Source organism: Hydra viridissima, unplaced genomic scaffold (genome assembly GCF_058129835.1).
Source record: "Hydra viridissima isolate aposymbiotic clone 2 unplaced genomic scaffold, HvirCarnegie_v1 scaffold_6, whole genome shotgun sequence".
Lineage (NCBI taxonomy): Eukaryota > Metazoa > Cnidaria > Hydrozoa > Anthoathecata > Hydridae > Hydra > Hydra viridissima.
In genome coordinates, this window is record NW_028324305.1 from 6908120 (window position 1) to 6935212 (window position 27093).

The window sequence follows — 27093 nt, forward strand, 5'->3', positions numbered from 1 at the left end:
GACAAAAAAATACTATAAACCTGTTTTTAAGTTCTTCATATGAAATTTTTACAGAAACTTTTAAGTTTGAAGTTATGAACATTTTAAGGACTGTAAAAAAAAGGAGTTTTACAAGCTTTTTTTTACAGGTGAAATTGATCTGTAATGTAGACTTGATTTTCTAAAAATACCACTAAGGAAAAATTATTTAAAAAAAAAATCCATTTTCTGTGATTATTGGGAATATTTTAACTTTTAAATGTTACCTCTTCGCTACCAAAAAAATTTTTTTATTTTATGCTCACTAATTGCCCAAGTCTACCTTCCAAAAATAGGTTTGGGAAAGAGGGTAGTTCCTACGACTCTGGTTCATTAAAGCGATATTATGATTCGTTTAATCAAACCATTAAAAAAAAATTTAGAATCATTCTGTATTTGAACAACTAAATTCATATAAAAAATCCATGAAAATAAATAGTCACGAAAACAAATCCACGCAAAACTATATCATCCAAGTTAACTAACAACCAGGCTCGTCAAGAGGATGAGTGCCAACTTACTCTAGTAAACATCTGGAGCCAGGGGCTGCTTCAAAAGGCAATTACTTTTTGGTCACGATCTCTCTAGAAAATTTTTCTTTGGTTAGTTTTCATTTTTTGTTTTTGTTTGTGGCAAAGAAAAAGTTTATAAAAGTTTATCTACTTACAAAAATATTATACTAGCTTATCTATTTACAAAAAATGCATAGTAATCAACAAAAGCCGTTAGAAAAAAAAATTTTGTAAAAAGTTTTTTTTTCATTACTAATTTATTATGTTGGGCCCTCACCAAACATAAAACTCAGGGCTAAATCGTCCCCCCCCCCCCCCCCTTCGTCCTCTCGGTGGGCCAACTCTCGATACCCAACTTGTTACAACTCGATGTACTTTGCACGAATAGTGCGTTATACAAATCAAAAACAATTAGATTATCTTAAAAGTATTAATGTCAGACAAAATAAGTTCTGAAATCATTATAGCTATGATATACTCTCTTTACACCTTATTTATATATATATATATATATATATATATATATATATATATATATATATATATATATATATATATATATATATATATATATATATATATATATATATATATATATATATATATACACACATATATACATATATATATAAGATTTTTGAAAGATACTAGGACTAGAAGTCCTACTACTACGTTACTTTTTGATAAGAAACTTATTTTATTAAGAGTTTGAGGAATATTTCTTAATTTGTGTTCTGTTCAGGGACAAATCTGAGGATTATATTACATTGAATGATATAAATGAAATTCAATACATACATACATACACACACACGCACACACACACACACACACACACACACACACACACACACACACACACACACACACAAACACACACACACACACACATGTGTGTGTGTGTATGTATGTATGTATGTATGTATGTATGTATGTATGTATGTATGTATGTATGTATTGAATTTCATTTATATCATTCAATGTAATATAATCCTCAGATTTGTCCCTGAACAGAACACAAATTAGGAAATATTCCTCAAACTCTTAACAAAATAAGTTTCTTATCAAAAAGTAACGTAGTAGTAGGACTTCTAGTCCTAGTATCTTTCAAAAATCTTATTTTTAAAAAATGTGTGTACAAAAAATTTCTTTTAAAAAACAAGTGTGTGTGTGTTTATATTATATATATATATATATATATATATATATATATATATATATATATATATATATATATATATATATATATATATATATATATACACACACATATATTTCTTTTTTATTTATTTTAAATATCTATTTTTATTGCTGGTTAGTGCATAAACATGTCAGAAAGAAAAGAAGAAAATGGTAGCAGGGATTATAAAAGTAGGGATGTTGATTATGACAAAAGTCGTGATGATCGTAATTATAAGCACAAACATAAAGATAAAAAAGAAAAAAAGAAGCATCGTCATCGTTCAAGATCTAGATCACGATCACCTGATAGAAAGAGGCATCGATCAACTTCTAAAGATAAAGATGATTCATCAACAAGAATGACAAAAAAGAAAAAGTATTAAGTTAGCAAAATTAATTTTGCTATTTTTCTCTTAAAGTTTGATTGTTTTTTTATTGAATAAAAAGTTTAGTGTAATTTATCTTATTCTCAAAATGATATTTGATTTGGCTCTTAAAAGAAAGTTAAGTTATTTTTTTAAAGTTGTAAAAATCTTTTTGGGTGGGTTTGATAGCAGCTTCTAAGTTTTTGTCTATGTGTGAGAGAAATTAAGACTTTTAGGTGCTAAAAATATGTTTAAAAAAAATTGTAAATCATTGTAGAATATATTGAACAAAAATGTTTGCTCTTTTTTTAAAATTGTCATTTGAGAATCAATAAAATGGTATTTTAAATTTCATTAGAAACTTCTAAAATGTCTCTTATTTTTGTTAGTCTGTTGAACAAAGAATTAGCCACAGAGGATTTGGAAGAAGGGGAATGGACTGCTCCTCCGAAAAGAGAGGTAGAATGTTATAATACACATTATTGAGTTACTTACAGTAAAACTCTTGACATTTAATTATCTTTTAAAACGATTAACCAAACTGTTTATTCTATTTAATTTTAGCCATTGTCATTAGAGGAAATGATAGCAAAGAGAGATGCTGAAAAGAAAGCTTTAGAAAAGGTTAGAACTGATAATTTTGATTTACTTATCAAACTTTTTGTAGAAAGACTTTAAATAAAGTATAAAAATTTGTACTGGTTTTCATTTTGAAAAATCAACTTTGCATATATATATATATATATATATATATATATATATATATATATATATATATATATATATATATATATATATATATATATATATATATATATATATATATATATATATAACGAAGAAACAACAACTATGTATGGTACTTAAAGTTTCATGCCTAGCGGCAATCATCAGCCATGAAATACAAATCAAAAATCTATAAAAACCGTTACAAATTGCAAAAATTACTGTATCGTGTGCTCTGACGTCATATTAGGAAAAGAAAGAAAGAAAGAAAGCAATAAAGAAGTAAAGAAATGAAAGAAAGCAATAGAGAAATAAAGAAAAAGAAAGAAAAGAAAAGAAATAATATAGGCCTAGTCACCAGTATCAAATTTCGAAAGAAGAAATTTATTTCTATGCCTGCATTTTGAAACCAATTCGTTCTTCTTATTCAATAAGGTACCTTCATTAAACATAATAATCATGTACTTCTCATGCAGGCATAGCATGCAACATTTTGTGGCCGGGTTGTACGATTTGCAATGTTTGATTATCTTCCACTTAACGATAGGTGTGAAATTTTCTTCTTTCATTTTCCATATTTCTTTCAATAGTTCTGTGTCGTTCTTATATTTTTCAATGTTAAAGGATTTTTGGTGGTTTGCATACCTTAGTTTGAAAGGTGTTTCGCTGATGCCGTAATATATTTTTTCTTTTATTACTGGGTTGCTGGAAGAGATGGTGGCTTGGTAGACTATGTTTTTTGTAAGACAATTTTGATGTAAAGGACACTTAGTTTTATTGATGCAATTACAGGTTTTTTCTGTAATGTTGGGGTTTTTTTGCTGCTGGTTTTTTTGCTGCTGGTTTTTTTGCAGAATGCTTTGGTTGTGGGAATTTATGATGTCTTTTATGTTCGGCATGCAGCTGTAGCTCACTTTAATGTAATTTCTATTGAAAATCTTATGGAGTTTGTGGGTTACTGGGAAATGTTTGTCGACCAGGTTTAAAAACCGCTTTCCTATATTTGTGCAAACATTTTTGCTGTAAGGAGGATTGAACCAGATAATTCTTCGCTTACGACTTTTGTTGTTAACAGTAATTTTTGAAATTTGTAATGGTTTTTATAGATTTTTGATTTGTATTTCATGGCTGATGATTGCCGCTAGGCATGAAACTTTAAGTACCATACATAGTTGTTGTTTCTTCATTTTATATATATATATATTGCTCTATTTATACAAAATATTGAGCACTCTTATACGAACAAGAGATATTGTATTTGAAAATAATACAACTTGAAATAGCTATATATATATATATATATATATATATATATATATATATATATATATATATATATATATATATATATATATATATATATATATATATATTCTACAATGGAAGAGATAAATTTAGTGTTAAAAAATATCTTTTTTCAAAAAATTTTTTTTCTTTAATTGTAGCTTAAACACCTTAAAATTATTGTTAAAATAAATTTTGAGTAGAAAATATTTGAACCAAGCAGATAAATTTGATGAATGTTAGGAACTATTTTTTATTTTTGTTATTTGAAAAAGTGAGTAAAATTTGAGGGCAAGTTATTGCAATATTTTAAACAAAACATATCCGTATTTTTTTTTAGAAAGAATCTTTGAGATTATATATATGTATTGAGAAAAAAAACTTTTGCTCTTTAAAAATAATTCAAGTGTTTTTTTGTCACATACACATCTGCAAAAATTAGATTGCGTCACTGAACTAAAAGCTAAAAAAGTTTAATTATCATAATAAAATTAGGCTTTAAGGCAAGGTTTTTTTAGAAATTATATATTTTAATGTAAACATTTCATCACTATTCAAAAAAAAATTGGTCAAAAAGCATTAAATTAACTTATAGTTATAGTTTAAGAGTTGTTGCGTCACTGAATCTATCAATGGGATAAATAGCATTTTGTAAAATAGCATGATAAGGAAATCAAAATATCCAAATGTTCAAATTTTGTTGTAGGTTTTATTCAAATAAATTTTGCATAGTATTGTGAAGGGCTATTTGTAAATATTAGTAAACTATTGGATTTATGTTAATATTTTCTTATAAAGTTGTAAATTTTAAAGAAATGGAATCAAAATTAGAAGTAAAAAAAAAAAATGTTATGCAGAATACCAAGCTAATTATGTTTCTCAGAATGCTGATAAAAAGAAAGAAATGCCCAGAGTAAGATCTAAGAGATATCGAGAAAAATTGAAAGCTGTTCTTAGTAAAAAAGCAGCTTATGCTGCTAAAGCAAAATTAAGAGTTTTAAAAAATTGCGCTCTAAAAAGAAAATTTTTAAATCAATCTCAAAGACCAAGCTCATCTTTTAAAAATGTTCAACAAAGAGGAAAAGCATTGAATAAAAGTTTTGAAAGCACTACCAACTTCAAAGAAGGAACAATCTGAAATTCTTTCTATTCTTTTAAATAGCTCTGCTTGTAAAGATAATTCAGGTCTACTTCCAGCATGTTCAAAGCTGTATGGTCTTTCTGAAAGCAATGTTTTAGCAGTTGTAAACTTTTATAATGAAGTTGAAGTTTCCCAAATATCACACAAAAAAAATGTCACTCGAATTCAATTATCTGCCTGAAAAGCAAACAATATTCAAATACGTCATTTATATTATATGCTAAAAGAAGCTTTTTAGTTATTCAAGGAAAAGCATTAGCACATAAAAGTTGGACCAAGCAAATTTTCCGAACTGTGTTCATGCAATGTGAAATCAGTTAAAAAATTTCCGCATAATGTTTGTACTTGTAGTTTGCATGAAAGTATGCGATTTTCTTAGATGTATTAACAAATCAATTCAAGTGTCTTCAATCAAAGTTGGATCTGAAATGATAAATAATTTTGTTTATGAACTGTACACATACAATTGCACCTATGACAAATGTGTTGCATGCAAAGGCATTAAACAGTTCAATAAACACTTGCAAACTGTTAATACATTTGGTTTCGAAGTATCCTGGGACGAGTGAAGAAAGCCTGAAACTAAAACATATGAAAAGATTGAAAAGATTTCAAAAAAGTCTACTGTAAAAGAACTCATCCAACACATATAAGCGATGCATGATAAGTTCGTTAAACACGCATTTGTAAAGAAAAACCAATCACCAATTTTTAAGAAACTGAAGGAAGTTTTGATGAGCATTAATTCTGAAATTGCGTTAATCCAAGTTGACTGGGCTGAAAATGCTAGGTGTTTATGAAAATGAATCGCAAGCAGCTCATTTTGGTCAAAATCAAGTTTCTATCATGACCCTTGCAGTCTGGAACATTAAGTTAAAAACATTTGCCATAGTTTCTGATTCAACTGATCATACAAAGTCTTCTATTACATTGTATATTGACAAAATCCTTTACTTTATTCCTGATCAAGTCAAAGAAGTACACATGTTCAGCAATTATGCTACTTCTCAGTTCAAAAACAAAAGCATTATGGCTACAATTGTTGTGTTTGAAAAACATTTTTATTAAAAATTCTTCTAGCATTTCTTTGCAGCAATGCACAGGAAAGGAGTGGTTGACCGAATAGGAGCTACTGTTAAGCGAATCACAGCCCTGAGAGTTAAATCTAGTTAATGCAAGATCAGGTCATTACCAGATTTTGCGTTAGCATTACAAGATTTGCAAATATCTGTAATTCATGTCAGAAAATGACACAAAAAAACTAAACTTGGATTTAGTTCAATTTTAAGTTATTCAAGATAAATCAAAGATAAATCAAATTCACATTATTTTCAGAATGATAACAATGTTCCGATGCTATTTACACCTGACTATATGTAAGATATATTACAAAATAACAAAACATTTTAAAATGATTTTAATTCCATCTTTTTTTTTTTTGTCACTGAATGTTGCGTTACTGAACTGATAGTTTTTTTTCTGTAAAATAAAACTATATAAAAACTTTTTTGTTTGTGGCTTTTTTTATGAATGCCTTATTGCCAAATAACTTACAACAAAAAAATCTAATTAGACTAACAAGAATTAAAATTTCAGCAAAAACTCCATTTAAAAGTTTTTTTATCAGCATTTAAAAGTATGCTGATAAAAAAACAGTTTTTTCCGCGCTGCATCACTGAACTAATTTTTTAATTTTTGCTATGTGATAGTGTTATGTTAATACAATTCTGTTTGATTTATATTATAAAATTTTGATTCAAGATTGATTTAGAGTAATAAAAATTTATTTTTGAGTTATAGGAAAATTTTTATTAAAAAAAATCTCTCCACATGATGTGTCACTGAACTATGGAATTGGCCACACACACACACACACACACACACACACACACACACACACACACACACACACACACACACACACACACACACACACACACACACACACACACACACACACACAGATATATATATATATATATATATATATATATATATATATATATATATATATATATATATATATATATATATTAGGGTAGGTCGATTTTACCATTTTTTTCGAATATCAAATTGAGTAATGTTGCAGTTTCTTTAACTAGGGTATAATAACAACTCCACCAAATTTCAGGAATACTGTATTAAAAATGGCTTGCAGATTTGTATTTAAAGTTTTCAATTATGCCCTAAATTTGTAAGTTTCTAAAATAATTGGAATTTCAATCTTTGAAATTTTAAATTCCAAACAAGTATCTCGTTTCAAAATATCTTGTTTTGAATATATAATGCAACCAATAAAAATGTTTGTTAAGTTACAGCAGCCAATCAAATTTATTGCATGTGGCGATTGTTAAATGAATAAACAGATAAATATAAAATAGTAAACAAAAACTTCAACAAGAATTACATATATTATTAACAATAAAAAATGCCGAAAATTATAGTTACACCTATAACACGAAAAACAAGTGGAAAGAAGTATGGTGGTGGTCCATGTAAATAATTAATGGCAGAGCCAAGTACTTACAGACAGGTTATTCAATACTACTACTATCTTATTCATGTAAAGCCAACTGCAGATATCACAGAAGTTACTGAGCAAATTAAAAATAATTTAAAATCAATTTGGGCTGCAGTGAATCCTAATCTACCTCTAATAACTGACAAATCTATTGCTAGAAAGGTAAAATGAAATCTTGATGCAAATTTGCAAATTTAAAAAAACAAGAGGACTGATAATGAGTGAAAACAACTATCTCAAAACGTATTTGATAAAACAGAATCTCTCATACAACAAACAATGTCATCTGAAGAAGCTAGCTGTTCAACTGAAACTGAGGTAAACTTATTGTATTTTTATTGATATATTTTAAGTATATGCAAATTTTGTATGCTGCAATTTCTTTCAGGAATAAACTGAATGGCAACCAATAAAGAAATTTCCTGGAGACTACAACTTAATTAAACTTCCCAGGTTTGCTATGGAATTAGTCAAAAATGTTCATCAAACTTAGGTGCAGCTCTTGCAAATGCTTTACTACATCAAAACGAACTTCCTTTAAGAGCTCTTTTTAAAAAACTAGATGGTGTAACAACTGGACCAGGAAGCTTTAGTGGCCTTCTTGGCAAAAGATGTGCTGAAAATATTCAGGATTCACATCAAGTTTTGTTTGAACCTGTCACAAATCCTATAGTTGATGGGTATATTCCAAAAGAAGTAGTGAAAGACCTTAGTAGTGATCAAAGACTTTTATTTGAGTATTTCAAAGGAGTGGGGTCTGGTAAAGTTGCTGATAAATGGGCTGCTTACAAAATTGGTCCACTTAACTATACAAGATGGTTAACTCTAGCTATTCGCATTCTCTGTTTATATACAAGAGACAATCAGCCAACCCAGTCTTTAAAAAAACTAATCTACTTTATTGTTCAAGTTTATGCTCCAGCATGGTTTGAAATAAGGACATCATTCAAGTTGCATGACTCTCCTCGTCTCCTTTTTTCTGCTATCTTTCGGCTAAATATTCTCCCATTTAATGATGATACATATTTTGAAGCAGAACATTAAAAATAACGCATTCTGCCTAAGACCTGAAAACATTCTCTATGCCATGATTAGAGATGATGATAACAAGATCCGAAATCAAGGTTTTCAATCAATACTGACTCTTAGACAAAGGTATCTTTTTAAGTTATTTAATTGGCTTAATAACTAAAAGAAATTAAGAAATCTCTTATTATCCTTTTAAGCACAATCATAACGCAGTATTGATCACAATTTCATATTTATAGAATGAACTTGACCAGTTTTCAAAATGAATTGAAAAAAATTCCTGTAGTAAACTTTAATACCAATCACTGGTATGAGTTGATAGACCTCACTGCTCCAGATGTTACGGAACCTCCTTCTACGCAACATTTTACAATTCAAAAAATTCAATACTTTACAGACAATTTTGTTAAGCCAGATATTCCAGACTTCCTATCTCACTCCCTGAGTGTAGAGCGAACTGTTAAACTAGTATCGGAAGCATCCCATTACGTTTACCAGTTTGAGAATCGACACAGCTGCATCTTGACAAAATTGCTTGGCAGAAAGATGCGTTTAGCATATATGTGAAAAGGATGTTATTCCCATTCATATGATGATATTTTTGAATAAATTCAAAAAGTTACTAAATTAGGTAAACAACTTTTTATAAATTTAGAATCATAAATTATAAAAAAGGTTTTTAGAAAACTTTTTAACATTCTCACAATTGAAAATTTTAATTTCCGCTTATCGCGCTTTTTATGGCGTTTTTCACAATAATCTTTAAAATTAAATCCACAAACCATATTTCATCGAAAATCGCTGAAATTTTTTGAGTTATTTCATTTCAACTACCTCCAACTGCTGCAACATTATGCAATGGGCTGTTTACATTATAGATCAATTTTACCTGTAAAAAATACTTGTAAAGTTCCTTCTTTTACAGTTCTTAAAATGTTCATAATTTCACACTTAAAAGTTTCTGTAAAAATTCATATGAAGAATTTAGAAACAGGTTTATAGTATTTTTTGTCTTAACAATGTACTAAAACTTAACGTTTTAGGACTTTAGAGAGATCAGCCTTAGTTTTTGTTTTAACTGATTGGAGTCAAATCTGATGTTTACACTTTTCTTTTTATCTTTTACTTCATATCAAAATTACATTAGTTGGGTTGTTCCAAGATGCTTAATAATAACATTTGTTTTTCTTTTTAGCCAAAGTTTTTAACAAAAGAAGAGCGTGCAGCAGAGGCATTAAAAAGGCGTCAACAGCTTGCAGAAGAACAGCGAAAGAAATTAGAGGTTAATCAAATTTGCTGTATTATCTAAACTTTTAAAAAAAAAAAAAAACAGAAAACAAAAGAAAACTTATTAAACTTATAAGAAAGGCTTATTTCCTTAGGAAGAGCGTTTATCAAGAGTACAGTTTGCAAAAGAAGCTGAAAGAAGCAGAGGTATACTTTTCATTTTCTTTTAATCATATATATATATATATATATATAATCTTCATCAATGTTATACCTGATAGAATGTACCAATCTAACCTTACAAATGGAATATATTATATGTAATTGTCTAAATGAGTTAAAATATGTACAGTTTATTTTTTATTGATTGAAACAAAGTAGGAGGGTAAACTCAACATTTTGAAGTCTGAAATAATGGACCACTCTTATATAAATTTATATTTTGTTTTATAATTTAATTTTAAAAAGTACAGATTTTTTTGCACTTATATTTACTTTTTATGTGTTTATGTGTAAGACTGAGTATTCACACTTTTTGTATCATAGATGAGTTTGATAGGGGAGATAGATATAGCAGAGATAAGTATAGAAGAGAAAGAGAGCGGGAACGTGAAAAAGAAAAAGCAGATCGAACAGAGGTATCTTGAATTTTTTATTGCTTGCATTTTTCAAAAGATAAATGTTTCAAAGCATAGTTTTCATTTTAAGCTAGTAATTTGTCTTTTCACTTCTAAGTAAATAATCATAAAAATGTAGAAATGGGCAGAGTAGATAAATGTTATTCAATTTTAAAAATTTATAGTACCATTTTTAAGAGAATTTATCTTTTTCTTTTGAAACTTTACCAATAAAAAATTAAAAAGTTTTACTTTTAAATAATCTAATAGTTTTAGAAAATAATTTAATACAGTTTAAAATAAGAATCTTATTTGTTGTAAATGATTTTTTTTTTTCTTCACTTAAGTTGAATAAAATTAAATTTACACTCAATATTATTTACAGTATCATTAATCGATAAGATTAATGATACTGTAAATAATTTAATATTAAATATTTTAGGATAATGTATAAAATAAACTTGAGTTAGATTTCTCCTAAGAAAATATTTTGACATTCAGATTGTTCCACCAAAAGAAAATATTACTGAAGTGTGACTTTTAAAGAAATACAATAAGTTTAAGTAACAGAAAAACCAACATTAAGTTTGTGATTTGTGATTCCATGATCCATTTATTTTATCCCAGTTTAAATTCTTTTCAATTTTCATAATTTAGTTGTATTTGGTTTTCAATAAATATAATTCATAAAATGAGTCTTTAAAAGTCTAATAATGTTCATTTTTAAAATGAGTCTTTAAAAATCTTATAATGTTCATTTTTGTACAGAACACTGATATTGATGGTTCAAAAGATGTGATGTTGAAGGTTCTATCTTGTTTTTGTGTTTTTTCTGTTTCATTATTTTTTATTTCATTATTTTGTTAAAATTTTATTCAAAGAACATGATGAATATCATCAAATTAAAAGAAAAATTCTTTTTTTTCCTAATTTTAATTATTAAGATTATCAAAGTTTTACATTTGATGACCCCCCTCCCCCAAAAAAAAAAAAAAACTAATTATGCACACACAAAAAACTTGTTTAAATAAAAAAGTTAATTTTTTTAAAATTTGTCCAAGATGTAAATGCTGATAATATTTCTTTTGTTGAATTTTAGTCCAAGATTTTAATGCAAGAGAAAAGTATACCAGCAAAGCTAGTTAATGATACATTTTCATTTCTTATATTAGGGCCGAGATAGAGAAAAAGAACTTGAAGCCATCAAAGTTAGTTCTGTCTTTCTTTATTATTTGTAAGGTTATATTGATCATTTCTCAATAAGTTTCAGTGTAATTACTATTTGTTTTTGGTTGTGAAATTTAGGAAAATATTTAACTTTTTTGTTAAAAAAATATTAATATTGATTTATTCAGTGTGTCTAACAGGATAGTTAATTTTAAATGAGTTTTCAAAGAAAAAAATCTTATTCAGGCTAATTGACTTATTTTTTTTAGAATCGTTATCTGGGGGTAGTCAAGAAAAAGAAAAAGATACGTAGATTAAATGATAAAAAGTTTGTTTTTGACTGGGATACATCAGAAGATACTTCACAAGATTACAATGCATTGTAAGTTTATTTTAATTCTGTAATGAATTTTTAGATTACTGGAAATTTCGACTCACATTTGTTTTTTTTTATCTTTAAAAATATTTTACTGAACTGCATTTATTACTAAATTTAAAATATTTAACCTCTGATTTTATTTAAAGGTATCGAGAACGTCATGAAGCTTTACTGTTTGGGAGAGGAAACAAAGCTGGAATTGATATTAAGGTCAGCTTTAAAAATGTTTTTTTTCTTTTTCAAAATAAATTCTAAAATCAATATAATGTATGAAATGTTTAAATCAATACCATTAAATATAATTAACAAAAATATATATATATATATGTAAGGTTATACTATTGTTTTTGAAATATATTTTTAAATTTGGATATGCTTAAAATTGGTTCTTGTACCTAAGTAAATTTTCATACAAAGTTTATAACCTTTTGGTTGTTAATATAAAAAAGATGTTTAGTTCAAAGTAAAGTTGTTTTTTTTCTATTTTACCAAATAATTAGATCCAAATTAGTTTTTATTACTGTTGTGTTTTAATGTCAGATATGATTGTTTAGTTCAAGTTAAGTTTGAAAATAAGACTTCTATAAATCTTTAAATCTTGTCAATGTTCAAAGAACATCCCATGTTTTCTTTCCCATATCTTGAAAACAAAACCTGCACGTTTTCTTATGTTACATAAGTAAGTTTGTTTATTTTAAAGTGAAAATTTTTCTCTTTTTTTTTTTAGGTTCAAAAAAAGGAAAGTAAATTTTATGAACAACTGATGGAAAAGAGGAGAACAGAGTCTGAGAAACTTCAAGAAATGTAAAATTTTTTTGCTGAGAGCCATCAAGAAATGCAAATTTATTGAAGTTTAAAAATCCTGTTTTGATCACTCTTTTTTATCCTGTTGAATGATAATTTCTTTAGAAAAAATTCAAATCGTATAATAGCAAAAGAAGACAAACTTAGTCATAAGGAACGTCATTGGAAGATGAAAGAGCTACATGAAATGACTGATCGTGACTGGCGCATATTTAAAGAGGATTTCAGTATATCTGCAAAAGGTAAACTAATTTTGTTTATGAAATCCTTTTTCGTAAAAATCAAAATTTTGTGCTAAAGTCTGACTGGGTTTCCTATCTCGTTTTTGTATTGCTCACATTTATAGGAAAATTTAAACTTAAGTTTAATTTAGGTTTATAAGTTTGAATGTCAGTTTTTTTTCTAAAATAAAAAACAGTTTAAAAGCATATCACAACTTTATGTTTTTAAACTTGAATGTGCATGCATTGTAGTTTTTCTTTATTGATCTTTTTAGATACTACTTAGTAATTTTTATATATTTAGGTGGAAAAATTCCTAACCCTATAAGATATTGGCATGATTCATCTCTACCTAATGATATTCTTGATGTTATTCTGAGTTTGGGATATACGGTAAAAGCTTTATTGTTAAGAAAAAAATTTCAAATTTATCTTAATGAGACCTCAGGGTGAATGTCCTTTATAAAAGTAAAAGTTATGAGAAATTTTTGTTATTTAAAAAAGCTGAAATCAATCTCTATCTGTTTTTACACTTATCAAACTATCTATTTAAAAGGACCCAACTCCAATTCAACGCCAAGCCATTCCTATTGGTCTTATGAATAGAGATATCATCGGAATAGCAGAGACTGGTAATCTTTTTCTCTTTTTTTAAATTACTTAAAGAATGTAAAAACTAAAACATTTAACAATCTAACTATGGAAAATAGTTATAGGTAATGTATTTTTTAATATAAATGTTTAATAAATATTTTTTTTAAGTTTAATGAATTGCAACAAAGACTGTAAAATACAGTTTGACAAAACTTATAGCACCTCTATTATCACACAATGCACTGTACAATAGGTAATTTTTTGTTAGGATAGGCTGGTAATCTTTCCTTGAACCTCAACAACCTGCAAAATGTTCTAATAATTCTCCTCAGTTTTAGTTGCACCCAGAAATCTAGGCTCAGTGCCAGAAGTTTCTCAAATAAGTACTGAAATTCAGGCTTTGAAGCAATGTGACTGAATAAATCAAGGGGAACTATTTCAGAACATAAGTACTACTGATGACACTTCAGTGCTTTTTATAGCATTTTTATAAATTGTAGAATTGACTGCGTTCTTCAGAATGTTCTGATAAAGGCAGAGAGCATCAACTGCTGACCTACAAGTTGTTGACTAAGCACTGTATATCAGACAGTGCAAAGTTGACAAAAATATGCAGCTTTGTCTGCTGTGCAGCAGTGCTACTTGTTTCTGCTGTGCAGCAGTACTATTTGTTTCTGGTGACAACAAACAAATCTGCTCTTCAAGAAGGACCATTTTGTTGGAGGACAAAATTTTAAGCATCCAATGATTTTTGTGGACTGCAACCAGTCAGCAAAAATGAAATGGTCTGTTTTCTGGAGGAAAGTACACCAAACATAATTCTCTGAACTCTTTGTAGTTTTCCCATTGGTAATCTCATCAGTTTGTTGATCTGTCCCAGGTTTGTAAGTAGGTATGCTAAGAATGTGTTCCCTGGCTCTTCATCAGTTTAGAATCCCAATGCAGGGAAACATACTTTGGTGGAACCCATGAATTCTGTACTTTAGAAGCAATGTTTGCATTCACCATGTTTTCTAAAGAGGTATTTGCATTCACCATCTAAAAATCAGGAGGTGGTGCTGGCTAAATTGCTGTATCATATTCACATATAATAGAGTAACTCAGCCAGCACTACCTGATTCTTTAACAATAGCCTTAATGTGTGCAGATTGTTGTGCAGGAGAAATTCTCATTCTGTTTGTCAAAGACACAATTCTTGGGTCTTTAAGAATGTAATGAGGGTTTATGAGTTGCTACTCTACAACAAGTATTATTAAGATGTTTTGTAAGCTTCCTTTCAGAAATCTTAAAAGGACTAATAATATCACATTCATTATCATCAGTACATTCCTTACTGTTGTTGCTAGAGAGCTGAACTGTGCAAATAGCAGATGCTGTAGCAGTAGTTTCAATTGTTTTGTAGACAAGCCAGCTTGTTGATGGAATATATAGTATCACAAAGTTTTGTTGGTAACCAGCAACCTGTCGTCATAGCATCTGTTAAGACAACAGGTTGCTGGTCTGTAATACCAGCTCCAATTCCAAAAACTGTGTTTTTGAGATGAGTCATTTTAGATGTAGATTGACAGCAGAGTGTGGTACTATTACTGTAATTAAAAAAAAATTAATATTTTTTACTTGTAATTTTTTTTGCATTTAAAAACATAAAGATAAACATGTTCTCTAACATAAACATAAAACAAACATAAAACTACACAAACATAAAACAACACAAACATAAAACAACACAAACATAAAACAACACAAATATAAAACAACACAAACATAAAACAGCAAACATAAAACAAAACAAACATAAAACAAAACAAACATAACAAAAAAAAAACATAACAAAACAAACATATAATAAAATAAAAACATGTACTCTAACAGCACAGTTAATAAAGAATCTGCAATTCTGTATCTGTAATTTTTTCACTGCTTGCAATTAAAAGTGTCAATTAACAATTCAATTTACTAAAGTTCAAACAAACTTGAATTTTGAAGTTTAATGAAAATTGAAATTTAATTAAACAAGAACTACTATTAATTGGCCACTGTTATTATGAAATCCAATATTGGCAATCTAGCTGACCCAAGAATGCCACTTATATGGGGTGATAGTGTACACATCCCAGGGTCACCTGATGCAAATTTTGAAATCTTTTAGGTACGTCTGCGGGAAAAAAAGTGACCTTGAAGTTACAAAAATGGAAAAAAATTTACCTTCTTTTTTGACATAGCAAAACTGCTATAAAATCCATACCATTAATCATAGACCAATAAAATTTGGTGGCAATGTAGCCTATGCCAATGCCAAGATTTGGGTAAAATTTTATCCCAATCCCTGCAGTATAACAAAAGTTATGGAAGTTTTAGTGTTGATTTTTTCACTTCCAGTGCAAAACTTTTCTGATTACTGCCTATTACTAGCCCCTAGGCCATAATGTGGGTAACATATGTGCTCTAGTTGAATATACTAACAACATTGTAAAATAAGGATTTTCATGTTCTTACCAAAGTTTTTGGTTTCAGGGGTCAAAACTCTTGTTCTTGAGTGAGCCCTATTTACAGCATATGTAACTTTTTCTATATAAAACCTTATACGTCAGTATTATTAGTGCCCCATAAGCATTCTTTTAACTAAACTACTACTTTAGAAGTTAGTTGAGACATTTTAACAGATTTTTTGATGAAAATTATAAAAAATCTTAACATTTTTTACTCTAGCAAATTTGCACTTATTCATGGATTTAGCCCTGAGGATTTGTGAGCAAAGCAAAGAAATGTGTTGGAAACCTTTTGCATGTGATTTTTAACTGGTCAACATTTATTGTTTGTTGAAAAACCCATTTCATACATAAAATCAGTTAAAAATGCGTAGAATTTCCGTAGTCCTTTGTTTTCAAAATCTTTATCAAATGTACGAATTGTAAAGTTCAATAAATTTATACTAACAGTGAATTAATTTCTAAAATTTATTCAATTCTATTCTTTTCTTTTGATATCTTCACACTCTTTAACTTATTTGACATAACATTTAAAGCACTGGTCAGCTTACTATTCTCAAATGGCACTAAACTTTGACATAAGATTGGCACAAGTATTAAATATTTTTTTTGAAATTGACTATAATTCGTTATAATGGGTTCTTGTGAGCTTAAATTCTCTTTTAACAAGTAATATTAACCCATTAAAATGAAGCTGAATGGATGAAAATTCTTGATTATTTTCTAAAGGTGTTTGCTATTCAAATCCATATCTCTTTGTATTGTGGCCAATGCTGGTGAAAATCTTGATGTGCAGTTTCAACAACCTGTTCACTGAATTGTCCTAAGGGCAGTTGTTATGCTTACAAATCCTTGATGTGGTGGAATACTGTGTGGATTTTGGGTGTGATGCTTCCAAGTTAGATTGCCAAATATGAAGCTTTAAATTGATCAATCTTGAACAAAAAGCTTTTTTAGTACATTTCCAAAGCATGAATTCACAACCAAATTAAACTTTTTGAAAGTTTCAATGACAGCAAGAAGGTGTTGGAAGTTTCTTCAGCAAGACATTGTAAAACATCAATATTTTTCATTAATTTCCTGCATTCACTGCCTTCAAAGTGTTCGCCATGATATAGGCTTTGGTGAATGTGAAGCATGGCTGGCCACTTTTCAGCATCAGACCACACAGTTTTGAGAATTTTGAAGAGCTGATTGACTGTGCCCAAAAGAAGATGTAACTCCATTGGTGGAATGATGTCTAGAATCAGTATATCCTTAGGTCCGTTGATAATTGATTTGTGAACAAGATTTGCAAACATTTTGGCCTTAGCCAACACTCTACCTGATTGTTCAAAAGACTTGAAATTTCTTTTGACTGAACCAAGTGTTCTTAAACTGCCTCTCCAAGCAAGGTTCTTTGAGTCAATATCACACCAACAAGCGTGCATGCTTGAGTGTGTTTGAAGTCCACAAATAATGTTGGCAACTTTCATGTCACATGTAATAATCAACTTCAGAGCATCTGCATTGATGAGTGATCAGACCTTTTGAATATTAGAATGAGTTTTTGGCAAATCCTCAGAGACTGCTAAAAGAACTCATCTTTTCACACTTAGCGCTTTTGCTGCTCTGGAACTCAAAAGTCGCTTTTGAGGTGGTGAGTTGGACTTATCTCATTCTGTGGAGCTCTCAATAACACTGACACAAAACTTGAGGAAACTTTTGCCTCCATCAATACCTAATTTGACAAAGTAGCCACTTGAAGTTTCTCTAGATTGAATGACTTGACAAACCAGAACAGACATATCTTTGCAATGAACAACAACATGGGTTGTTGTTCATTGCAAAGATACGTCTGTTCTGGTTTGAAAGCAGTCATCTGTTGGCCACATTTTTGGAGGCAGAGCATGAAGACACACTTTCTGTTCTGCACATGGTTAAGGAGTGGCATAAGGAGTCAGTGGATTGTAGCTGTGTACCTAAACAAATTGAGCTATAATATGAAATTGAAGAATATGATTGACAAACATTAAGATTTCTGGCAATGTAATTTCATTATTAACATTACTAGCGGACTCTCTGTAATGTCATCATTAGAGATGCCTAGATTTATCTTGATTGGATTTCAAGATTATGATTAGCTTTAGAATCCTGCCATCTTTGATAATGTGAATTTAATACACTAACATAAATGTCACATTGACTCAGTTAGGTGTATTTCAAATAAGTAATATATTGCTACAAGTATAGCTACATATTTAGCTAAATCAATCCAATTACTTCAGCCTAACAATTTGTATATTATAAAAAATGAAAAACAAAAATTTTTACCTCATACAACGATTTTCAAGTGAAAGATTTAATAATTTTGGATATTTCTGCAAACATTTCAGTTCAGTGCTACAACCCAGCAAGCACAAACATTGAAACAATCTTGAAATAACCTTGATCAACATCGATCAACGTTGATCAACATCGATGTGCTTGCTGGGAAAAGCAAAGTTTTGTTAAGATTTAAACTTTTTATGATATGTACGTCACAACGTACAAAATCAAAGTAAAATCCAAATTAATCATGTACGCTCTTATTTACGTGATGATGGGTTAACATTGTTAATTCCTCTTATGCAAAATCCTTTTTTTTTTTTCTAATCATTGTCAAAACAAAAATGGAGAAAGACTAAAATTAAAACATTTAAAACATTGAAATTAAATTTAAGCATATTTTATGATAGAGTAGAAAAAATATTTTAAGAATAGTAAGCTGACCAGTGCTTTAAATGTTATGTCAAATAAGTTAAAGAGTGTGAAGATATCAAAAGAAAAGAATAGAATTGAATAAATTTTAGAAATTAATTCACTGTTAGTATAAATTTATTGAACTTTACAATTCGTACATTTGATAAAGATTTTGAAAACAAAGGACTACGGAAATTCTACGCATTTTTAACTGATTTTATGTATGAAATGGGTTTTTCAACAAACAATAAATGTTGACCAGTTAAAAATCACATGCAAAAGGTTTCCAACACATTTCTTTGCTTTGCTCACAAATCCTCAGGGCTAAATCCATGAATAAGTGCAAATTTGCTAGAGTAAAAAATGTTAAGATTTTTTATAATTTTCATCAAAAAATCTGTTAAAATGTCTCAACTAACTTCTAAAGTAGTAGTTTAGTTAAAAGAATGCTTATGGGGCACTAATAATACTGACGTATAAGGTTTTATATAGAAAAAGTTACATATGCTGTAAATAGGGCTCACTCAAGAACAAGAGTTTTGACCCCTGAAACCAAAAACTTTGGTAAGAACATGAAAATCCTTATTTTACAATGTTGTTAGTATATTCAACTAGAGCACATATGTTACCCACATTATGGCCTAGGGGCTAGTAATAGGCAGTAATCAGAAAAGTTTTGCACTGGAAGTGAAAAAATCAACACTAAAACTTCCATAACTTTTGTTATACTGCAGGGATTGGGATAAAATTTTACCCAAATCTTGGCATTGGCATAGGCTACATTGCCACCAAATTTTATTGGTCTATGATTAATGGTATGGATTTTATAGCAGTTTTGCTATGTCAAAAAAGAAGGTAAATTTTTTTCCATTTTTTTAACTTCAAGGTCACTTTTTTTCCCGCAGACGTACCTAAAAGATTTCAAAATTTGCATCAGGTGACCCTGGGATGTGTACACTATCACCCCATATAAGTGGTAACAGTGTGGCTGTGTTTGAAATTTAAGAAATAAAGAATAAATTAGAAGAATTTGCAATTTCACAACAACATAATAATGCAGCAGTAAACTCTATTTAGCTTTTCATCTAGATCCATTAGTTATAGTTATACTTTCATAATATTTCACACAGTAACTACTTAACACCAATACAGATCTATAATGAATTTAACCCATGAGGTAGTTTGATGCATTCTTGTATTTTGCCAAAAACACAGAAAAAACAAAAAAGATAGAGCAAATCGAATGTTTTATCAACAGCCCACCTAATGATTAAGTCTGCAAAATATTTTCTGGGCTGAAATGAAACTAGCTAGCAATATTGATCAGAAGAGATTTTCTCAAAACTTGTGTTCTACTTTAAGTGAATGCTTACAAATATGAAAACACCAAAGTTGTAAATTTATGATTGTCACCATAGCAACAACTATTAAATGATAACTTGCACATTTGGGTGAAGTGGAAATACTGCAGTTATAACAAATTCATCTAAGTTTCAATTGTCTGACAGCAGCATGAAATATAATTTGGCTGAAACACATCTGATTTATATCAAATATAGCCTGACTGAAACTTTGCTTGTAATTTTCTTTTGTACTGCTGCCAGAATATTTAAATTTAAAAAAAACTGGTTTTTAGTTATCCTTATGAAATTCACTAAAAAAAATTCAAATTTGTTTGTTTTCTGAATCATAGGTAGTGGAAAAACTGCTGCCTTTGTGATTCCTTTATTGGTGTGGATTACTGGATTACCAGAGGCTGATAGGTTTGCAGTATTTTATTACAACACAATGATAAAATAAATGCTAGTAACCAAAACATTTGCTTGCAAAAAAACTCATTTTATGTTCTGCTTTTTTTTGTTTTTGTTTGTTTGTTTGTTTTTTGAATTCTTGTGATATTATTTTAATTACATTATATTATGAATATGAAATATTAACTTAATTTTGTTTAAGGTTTTGGAAATATGGAAAGATTTGAGTCTCATCTTATATAGTTATTTTTATTAATTGAAAATTTTTGGGAAACAAAAGAAGAAATGAAGAAACAAAAAATATTTTCTTCTGAAATCTTTTTTGCTCTAGGCAATCAGTATCAGACAATGGTCCCTTTGCCATCATACTCGCCCCAACAAGAGAGCTTGCTCAGCAGGTATATTTATACTTTACAATTTTAAAAATCTAAAAAATGACAAGTTACATTAAATTTAATAAAAAACAAAAAAGTTGAACAACAATGCTTCATAAGTTCATTAAAAATTTGTGAATTAGCGAGCAAGCAGGGTAATGATTTTTTATATTTAATTTTAATGTTTCATTATATTGATAACTTTAAAATTTTGTAAATATAAGGTCAGGTTTTAAAATAAAGTTCAAAATTATACAGATTTTTAATGTGCACCAAAAATGGCTTGGTTTGTTGTTATAATTGTTTTTTCAATAACACAAATGCTTTAAATTTGTAATATTTAGATTGAAGAAGAAACTATAAAATTTGCAAAGAAACTTGGTATACGAACAGTTGCTGTAATTGGTGGGGTATGTTGACATTTATCAGAGCTTTACTTCTTTCTTGTCAGACTAAGTTAAATTGATAAAATAAAGGGTTCAACTTAACACCAATTAATAGTTTTCTGTTATTAAGAGTCAGTGCTAGTAACTGTAAATATTTTAGCATGATGCAGAGAATTCTTCAACAGAAAGTTACTAAAGTTGTTTAAAAAGTTGTTTTGCTTTGTTGGTTTGCTATTATAGTTTATTCTGATTTATTTGATTTGTAGAAACTTAAAATTAAAATTTGTGTGTATTAATTTTTTTTTTCTGATTTGGATTTCAAACAAGGTGACCTTTATCTTTTGATTGTGTATAGGTTTCTTTGATTGTGTAAAAGCTTCTCTTTGTTATTGTTATATTAAGAAAAAATTGCCTTTCTTTTTTAAGCTTTCACGAGAAGACCAAGGTTTCCAGCTGCGTCTTGGTTGTGAGGTTAGTAAAAAAATTTTTTGCTGTTAACATTTATTTAGTGTTTTCTTAATTTTTACAATTGTACTATTTTCTTTATATTTTGGATACTATTGCATATTTATTAGATTGTTATTGCAACCCCTGGTCGTCTTATTGATGTTTTAGGTAAGAAATTTGCAGGTTGTTATTGTCCTAGAATTTAAGATCAAACTTTGTCCACTTCATTAATATTTTAGAAAGAACATTTAAATGGCATATTTTTTAAAATAATATTTTATTTAGCAAATGATTGTTGTTTTAAATATTAGAAAATCGTTATTTGGTTCTGAGTCAATGTTCATATGTTGTAATGGATGAAGCAGATCGTATGATTGATATGGGCTTTGAACCTGATGTTCAAAAGATTCTAGAACATTTACCTGTCACCAATGTAAAACCTGATACTGAGGAGGCAGAAGATGTTAACATAATTGCTAAAAACTATTCCTCAAAAGATAAATATAGACAAGTATGAATTGCACATTGCTGAACATATATGATACTTAAGAGAGGGAACCGCTATCCTATTGTCATTTCTATAAATATCATTGTAATTTAGACTGTGATGTTTACAGCTACTATGCCTCCAGTTGTGGAAAGATTAGCTCGCACATATCTTAGGTAGGATTTCAAAAGTAGCACTGTTATAAAAAATAAATCTTCAATACAAAGTATTTTTTGTGTTTTTTTTATTTTTAAAAAAAATAAGAAGTTTAGATAATGCTTTTTTTAGTTTCTAGAAACACGATAACAGTCACCTATCATCACTTTCGGTTGATTATGGTTTTTCTATTGATTAATATTTTTCTGTTCTATTACTTTATTATTAGACGACCAGCTATCGTTACAATTGGTTCAGCAGGTAAACCTGTGGACCGTGTCGAGCAAAAAGTCTTTATGTTGTCTGCTGCACAAAAAAAGTATTTTTTTATTGTTATAAATTTTATAAAGATAATTAAATCATAAAATTGAGTTGTATTTTATCAGGGTGTTAAATTTATAACTTTTTTTAAGGAAAAAACTATTGGAAATACTCAGCAGTAAACTTGATCCTCCAGTCCTTGTTTTCGTCAACCAGAAGAAAGTACGTTTTATTATTAACACGCATGTTTTTTTGATTTTATTGCAAGTAAATTGTCTGAATAACTTATTTTCCCTGATTAAATTTTCATTAGGGTGCTGATGTACTGGCCAAGTCTTTGGAGAAACAAGGAGTATGCATTTTATGATTGATATTAAAAAAAAAATTGAAATTTAGTAAAACTTCTAAAATTTTATTGTGATATAAAACTATTTAAATGAAATTTTATATTTATTATTTTCTTATAATCACATATATAAACATATATGTAATTGTTAGAAAATATAAAATATTATTTCTTTCTTTTCATTCATTTAGAATCAATAAATGATCAGATGATGGTTTTTTCATTTAATAAGGACCAATTAAAATCTGAAAAATGTTGATTAAAATAGTTTTTATAGAAGCGTTCCATAAAAGCCATTTAATCAAAATAATTTATATTGTTTTATTTAGAGATTTTATTAAACTCATTCAGGATTACTGCATCGCTGTATTATTATTTACTATTATTAATATTAATATTATTTATTTATTATTATTTTTGTTGTTGCTATTATTATTATTATTATTATTATTATTATTATTATTATTATTATTATTATTATTATTATTATTATTATTATTATTATTATTATTATCATTATTACTATTATTATTATTACCATTATCATTATTATTATTTTTCTCATTATTATTATTATCATTATTTATTATCATTATTATATTAGAAGTTGCATAAAACTTCGTTTTGATAAAATATATTCATTGTGAAAGAAATTTCTCAAATTTAAAGGCATTAAAAATCAAATTTTAAAATGTTTGATTTTCTTAGTTTTCGGCAACAACATTACACGGCGGCAAAGGTCAAGAGCAAAGGTTTTTTAACATTTTCTTTTTATTGCGTCGTTTGGATTAATATTGCTCGCAAAGTTCAAAAACGTACATATGAATATATACTTTCTCTTTATTAAGCGTTTTATAACTATTTTATTGATCTTATAAATTTCCTGTTGCTACGATATTACGATATTGTTAAAATTGATTTGTTTTTTTTTAAAGAGAGTTCGCTTTGAATTCGTTAAAAGAAGGCAATAAAGATATTTTGGTTGCTACAGATGTAGCCGGTCGTGGTATTGATATCAAGTATGGTTCTTTTCCTAACAAGCTTTCTCACGTGGTCACAAGTTATTTTAAAATTACTTAAGCTATTGTTTTTGCGTGTGTGTTAAAGTTGCCTTTTTCTGTTTTTTTTTTAATAGGGACGTATCAATGGTTATCAATTATGATATGGCAAAAAATATCGAAAGTAAATAGATTTTTTTTTAACGCGCCCTTGTGAAATGTTTTAAAAATGACGCAAAAAATAATAACGTCGTGTTTCAAACTTTTACGTAGTTTTGTCTTGATTATTAGGTTATACGCATCGTATTGGTCGCACGGGTCGTGCTGGAAAAAGCGGTATTGCAGTCACGTTTTTAACACAAGAGGATTCTGAAGTATTTTACGACCTCAAGCAGCTATTACTTAGCAGCTCGGTACGTATGAGTTGTTTACATTTTGTTTTCGTCATTTAAACAATGTCTTCCGTTGTACATTATTTTTTGAGAGAATTAGCCTCTCAATCAGATTTTTGGCTTAAATTGCGCAAAGTAAATTTCTTTACGACGCTTTGTTTTCGATGGGTCGTAAAGATTATTACCAGTATTTAAAGGACGATTAAAGCTATTATCTTCTATATTCATACAGGCTAGCAGTTGCCCAAGCGAATTAATGAATCATCCAGACGCTCAGCATAAGCCAGGTACGGTATTGACCAAGAAACGCAGAGAAGAAACAATCTTTGTGTAATATTCGTTGTTTGATTGATCGCGAATGTCGCATCGTCCTTTTTATGTCGTCCATGGCTTTGTCTTGCTAAAACTTTACTATTTTTGTTTTTTGTGAAATTGTTCAACATCGTTCAGAGCAATTTGAGACTTGTTAGTCGGCGATATAAGCTGCAATGTTGTAAGTTACTTGAGCCAAAGTTTTTTTAAAAAAATCTGAAACGAAAACGTCAAGTTGTTGTAAACATTGTAAAGAGAAATACATGGTATTAAAAAGCAGTTCGGTAAAAATAATAATGATAATAAAGAAATAAGCCTTAATAAAAAAAAAAAAACGTTCAATAAATTTGGAAAAATTTTTCCAATTAAAAATTCCGTCTTAAAGACTATTGATTTTTATTTTGTTTCACTGACCATTTAAACAACACTATGAGATAAGTATTTTCCTTTTTTTTTTTTTTTTTTTTTTTTTTTTGTTAAAGAATCTTCTAACAAGACTAGAAGTAATTTTGGTATAAAATTGTAGTACATATATGGGTTTTCGGGTCAGCGAATTCAAAATCTGTAGTTTAAAGTTTATGCACGGAACTAAAAGGTTTATTAAAAAAAAACTTCCGTTATAAACCTCTCCCTCACAGTCCGTATAAAATTACCATAAGTAGATACCTATTCAAAAAAAAGATAAAAGTGCATTTCACTTAAAATTTTGTTTTCGAAAATTTAAAGAATAATTTCCGCTAGAAAGGTTTTTTCCCAAAAAGGTCCTTTGAAAAAATTCGCACGCTTTCATTTTTAACTATTTTTCGTTTCAAATTGCAATCTGCACATTACCAATATAAACTTTCCGAAATGTATCTGTATAGGACTTCACAAATATTTTATCTATGGAGTTTTTTTTTTTCCCTTCAAGATTGATCTTTAAATTTGTCAAAAAAAAACAACCCTTTTTTTAACCAAATAGCAAGAGAAACGCAAGTGGTTTTTCTCTCGACGCAACTCCGGTTTTCAATTATACTTTTGGCAAATTACATCATGATAAATAACCTTCTAGTCACACCAGGTTAGGAAAAAAGTAACTTTGAGATGAACTTTAACTGATTGCTCATACTTTTTTGATTTAGTTCTGGCTGCTTTTGAACAGACACGCACAATTTTCATTTCCCCATTTTATCAGTGATTTCAAAATATTTGACTTCTTGTTACGTCTTCAAAAACATAAATACAAGTTTATCTATGGTTTTTGTCAGGAATTTTAAACAAGATAGACGCATTTTTGTTTTTATTAACATTCTTTTTTTTTTTTTATTAGCAAAAGATAGTCAAACTATAGTTTAGTTTATAAATTCAGTACCCCGGCGGGGTACTGAATTTATAAACTAAACTATAGTTTGACTATCTTGTAATGGTATAGATTAGGCTGTGACAATTCCCGTTTTCCGGGAAACGAAAGCGGGAATTTCCGGGAACGGGATTCATTTCCCGGACTTGGAAAAAAACGGGAACGGGAATTCCCGTTCCCGTATTTTAAAAAGCGGGAACGGGAAAATCCCGTTCCTGTTCCCGTTTTTCACCTGGAACGTCTAATATTTCCTGTATTATTTTTCCTGGTATTTTTCCTGGTTTTTTTTCCTGCTTTTTTTTTTTCTTTTTTTTTCCTGGTTATATAATTTGTTTTTTTTTTGTGGTTTATTTTGGTTTAGGTGTTTGTTTTTTTTTGGATTCTTTTTTATTTTTATTTTTTTATTTTTTAAATTTATTAACTTAACAACATAGAAGATTTTTACAGCATAGAAGACACACAGGGGAGCTTTAATAAAAGCTATGTACCTAAAAAAAAAAAAGGAAAAAAGGTTAATTCTAACTAATAATTTATATTCAAAGGAAAATAAGGTAATTAACAAGAAAGATATCAAAGATACGAAGAAAGTTAGTAAAGAAAAGACGCAAGTTAGCAAAGAAAAGACGAAAGTTAGTAAAGAAAAGACGAAAGTTAGTAAAGAAAAGAAGAAGTTAGTAAAGAAAAGAAAAAGTTAATAAAGAAAAGAAGAAAGTTAGTAAAGAAAAGACGAAAGTTAGTCAAGAAAAGACGAAAGTTAGTAAAGAAAAGAAGAAGTTAGTAAAGAAAAGAAAAAGTTAATAAAGAAAAGAAGAAAGTTAGTAAAGAAAAGACGAAAGTTAGTAAAGAA

The 27093-nt window shown here is 28.5% G+C and overlaps 1 protein-coding gene across 3 annotated transcripts; it reads left to right on the top strand.

The window, feature by feature from the left end:
* The first annotated feature begins 476 nt into the window (after positions 1 to 476).
* LOC145190130 (putative ATP-dependent RNA helicase DDX23) lies at positions 477 to 25186 on the top strand. Of its 3 annotated transcripts, XM_090090686.1 has the most exons (30): positions 477 to 620; positions 1850 to 2088; positions 2467 to 2536; positions 2642 to 2701; positions 9974 to 10060; positions 10161 to 10212; positions 10552 to 10643; positions 11391 to 11429; positions 11795 to 11830; positions 12059 to 12171; positions 12315 to 12378; positions 12896 to 12972; positions 13078 to 13214; positions 13498 to 13586; positions 13750 to 13825; positions 20691 to 20760; positions 21080 to 21146; positions 21467 to 21532; positions 21935 to 21979; positions 22084 to 22123; positions 22267 to 22466; positions 22557 to 22618; positions 22828 to 22917; positions 23012 to 23081; positions 23173 to 23211; positions 23914 to 23957; positions 24141 to 24224; positions 24341 to 24387; positions 24495 to 24616; positions 24828 to 25186. In XM_090090686.1, exons 2-30 carry the CDS (start codon positions 1859 to 1861, stop codon positions 24927 to 24929), a joined length of 2370 nt encoding a protein of 789 aa, XP_089946812.1. In that variant the 5' UTR covers positions 477 to 620; positions 1850 to 1858; the 3' UTR covers positions 24930 to 25186. The 3 variants fall into 3 exon arrangements, 2 of the variants coding, with proteins under 2 accessions (XP_089946812.1, XP_089946811.1); XM_090090685.1 differs by lacking the exon at positions 477 to 620 and having other exon boundaries at positions 1838 to 2088; XR_016453417.1 differs by lacking the exons at positions 477 to 620; positions 20691 to 20760; positions 21080 to 21146; ... (11 more) ...; positions 24495 to 24616; positions 24828 to 25186 and adding an exon at positions 15279 to 15626 and having other exon boundaries at positions 1838 to 2088; positions 13750 to 15232.
* The last annotated feature ends 1907 nt before the right edge of the window (positions 25187 to 27093 follow it).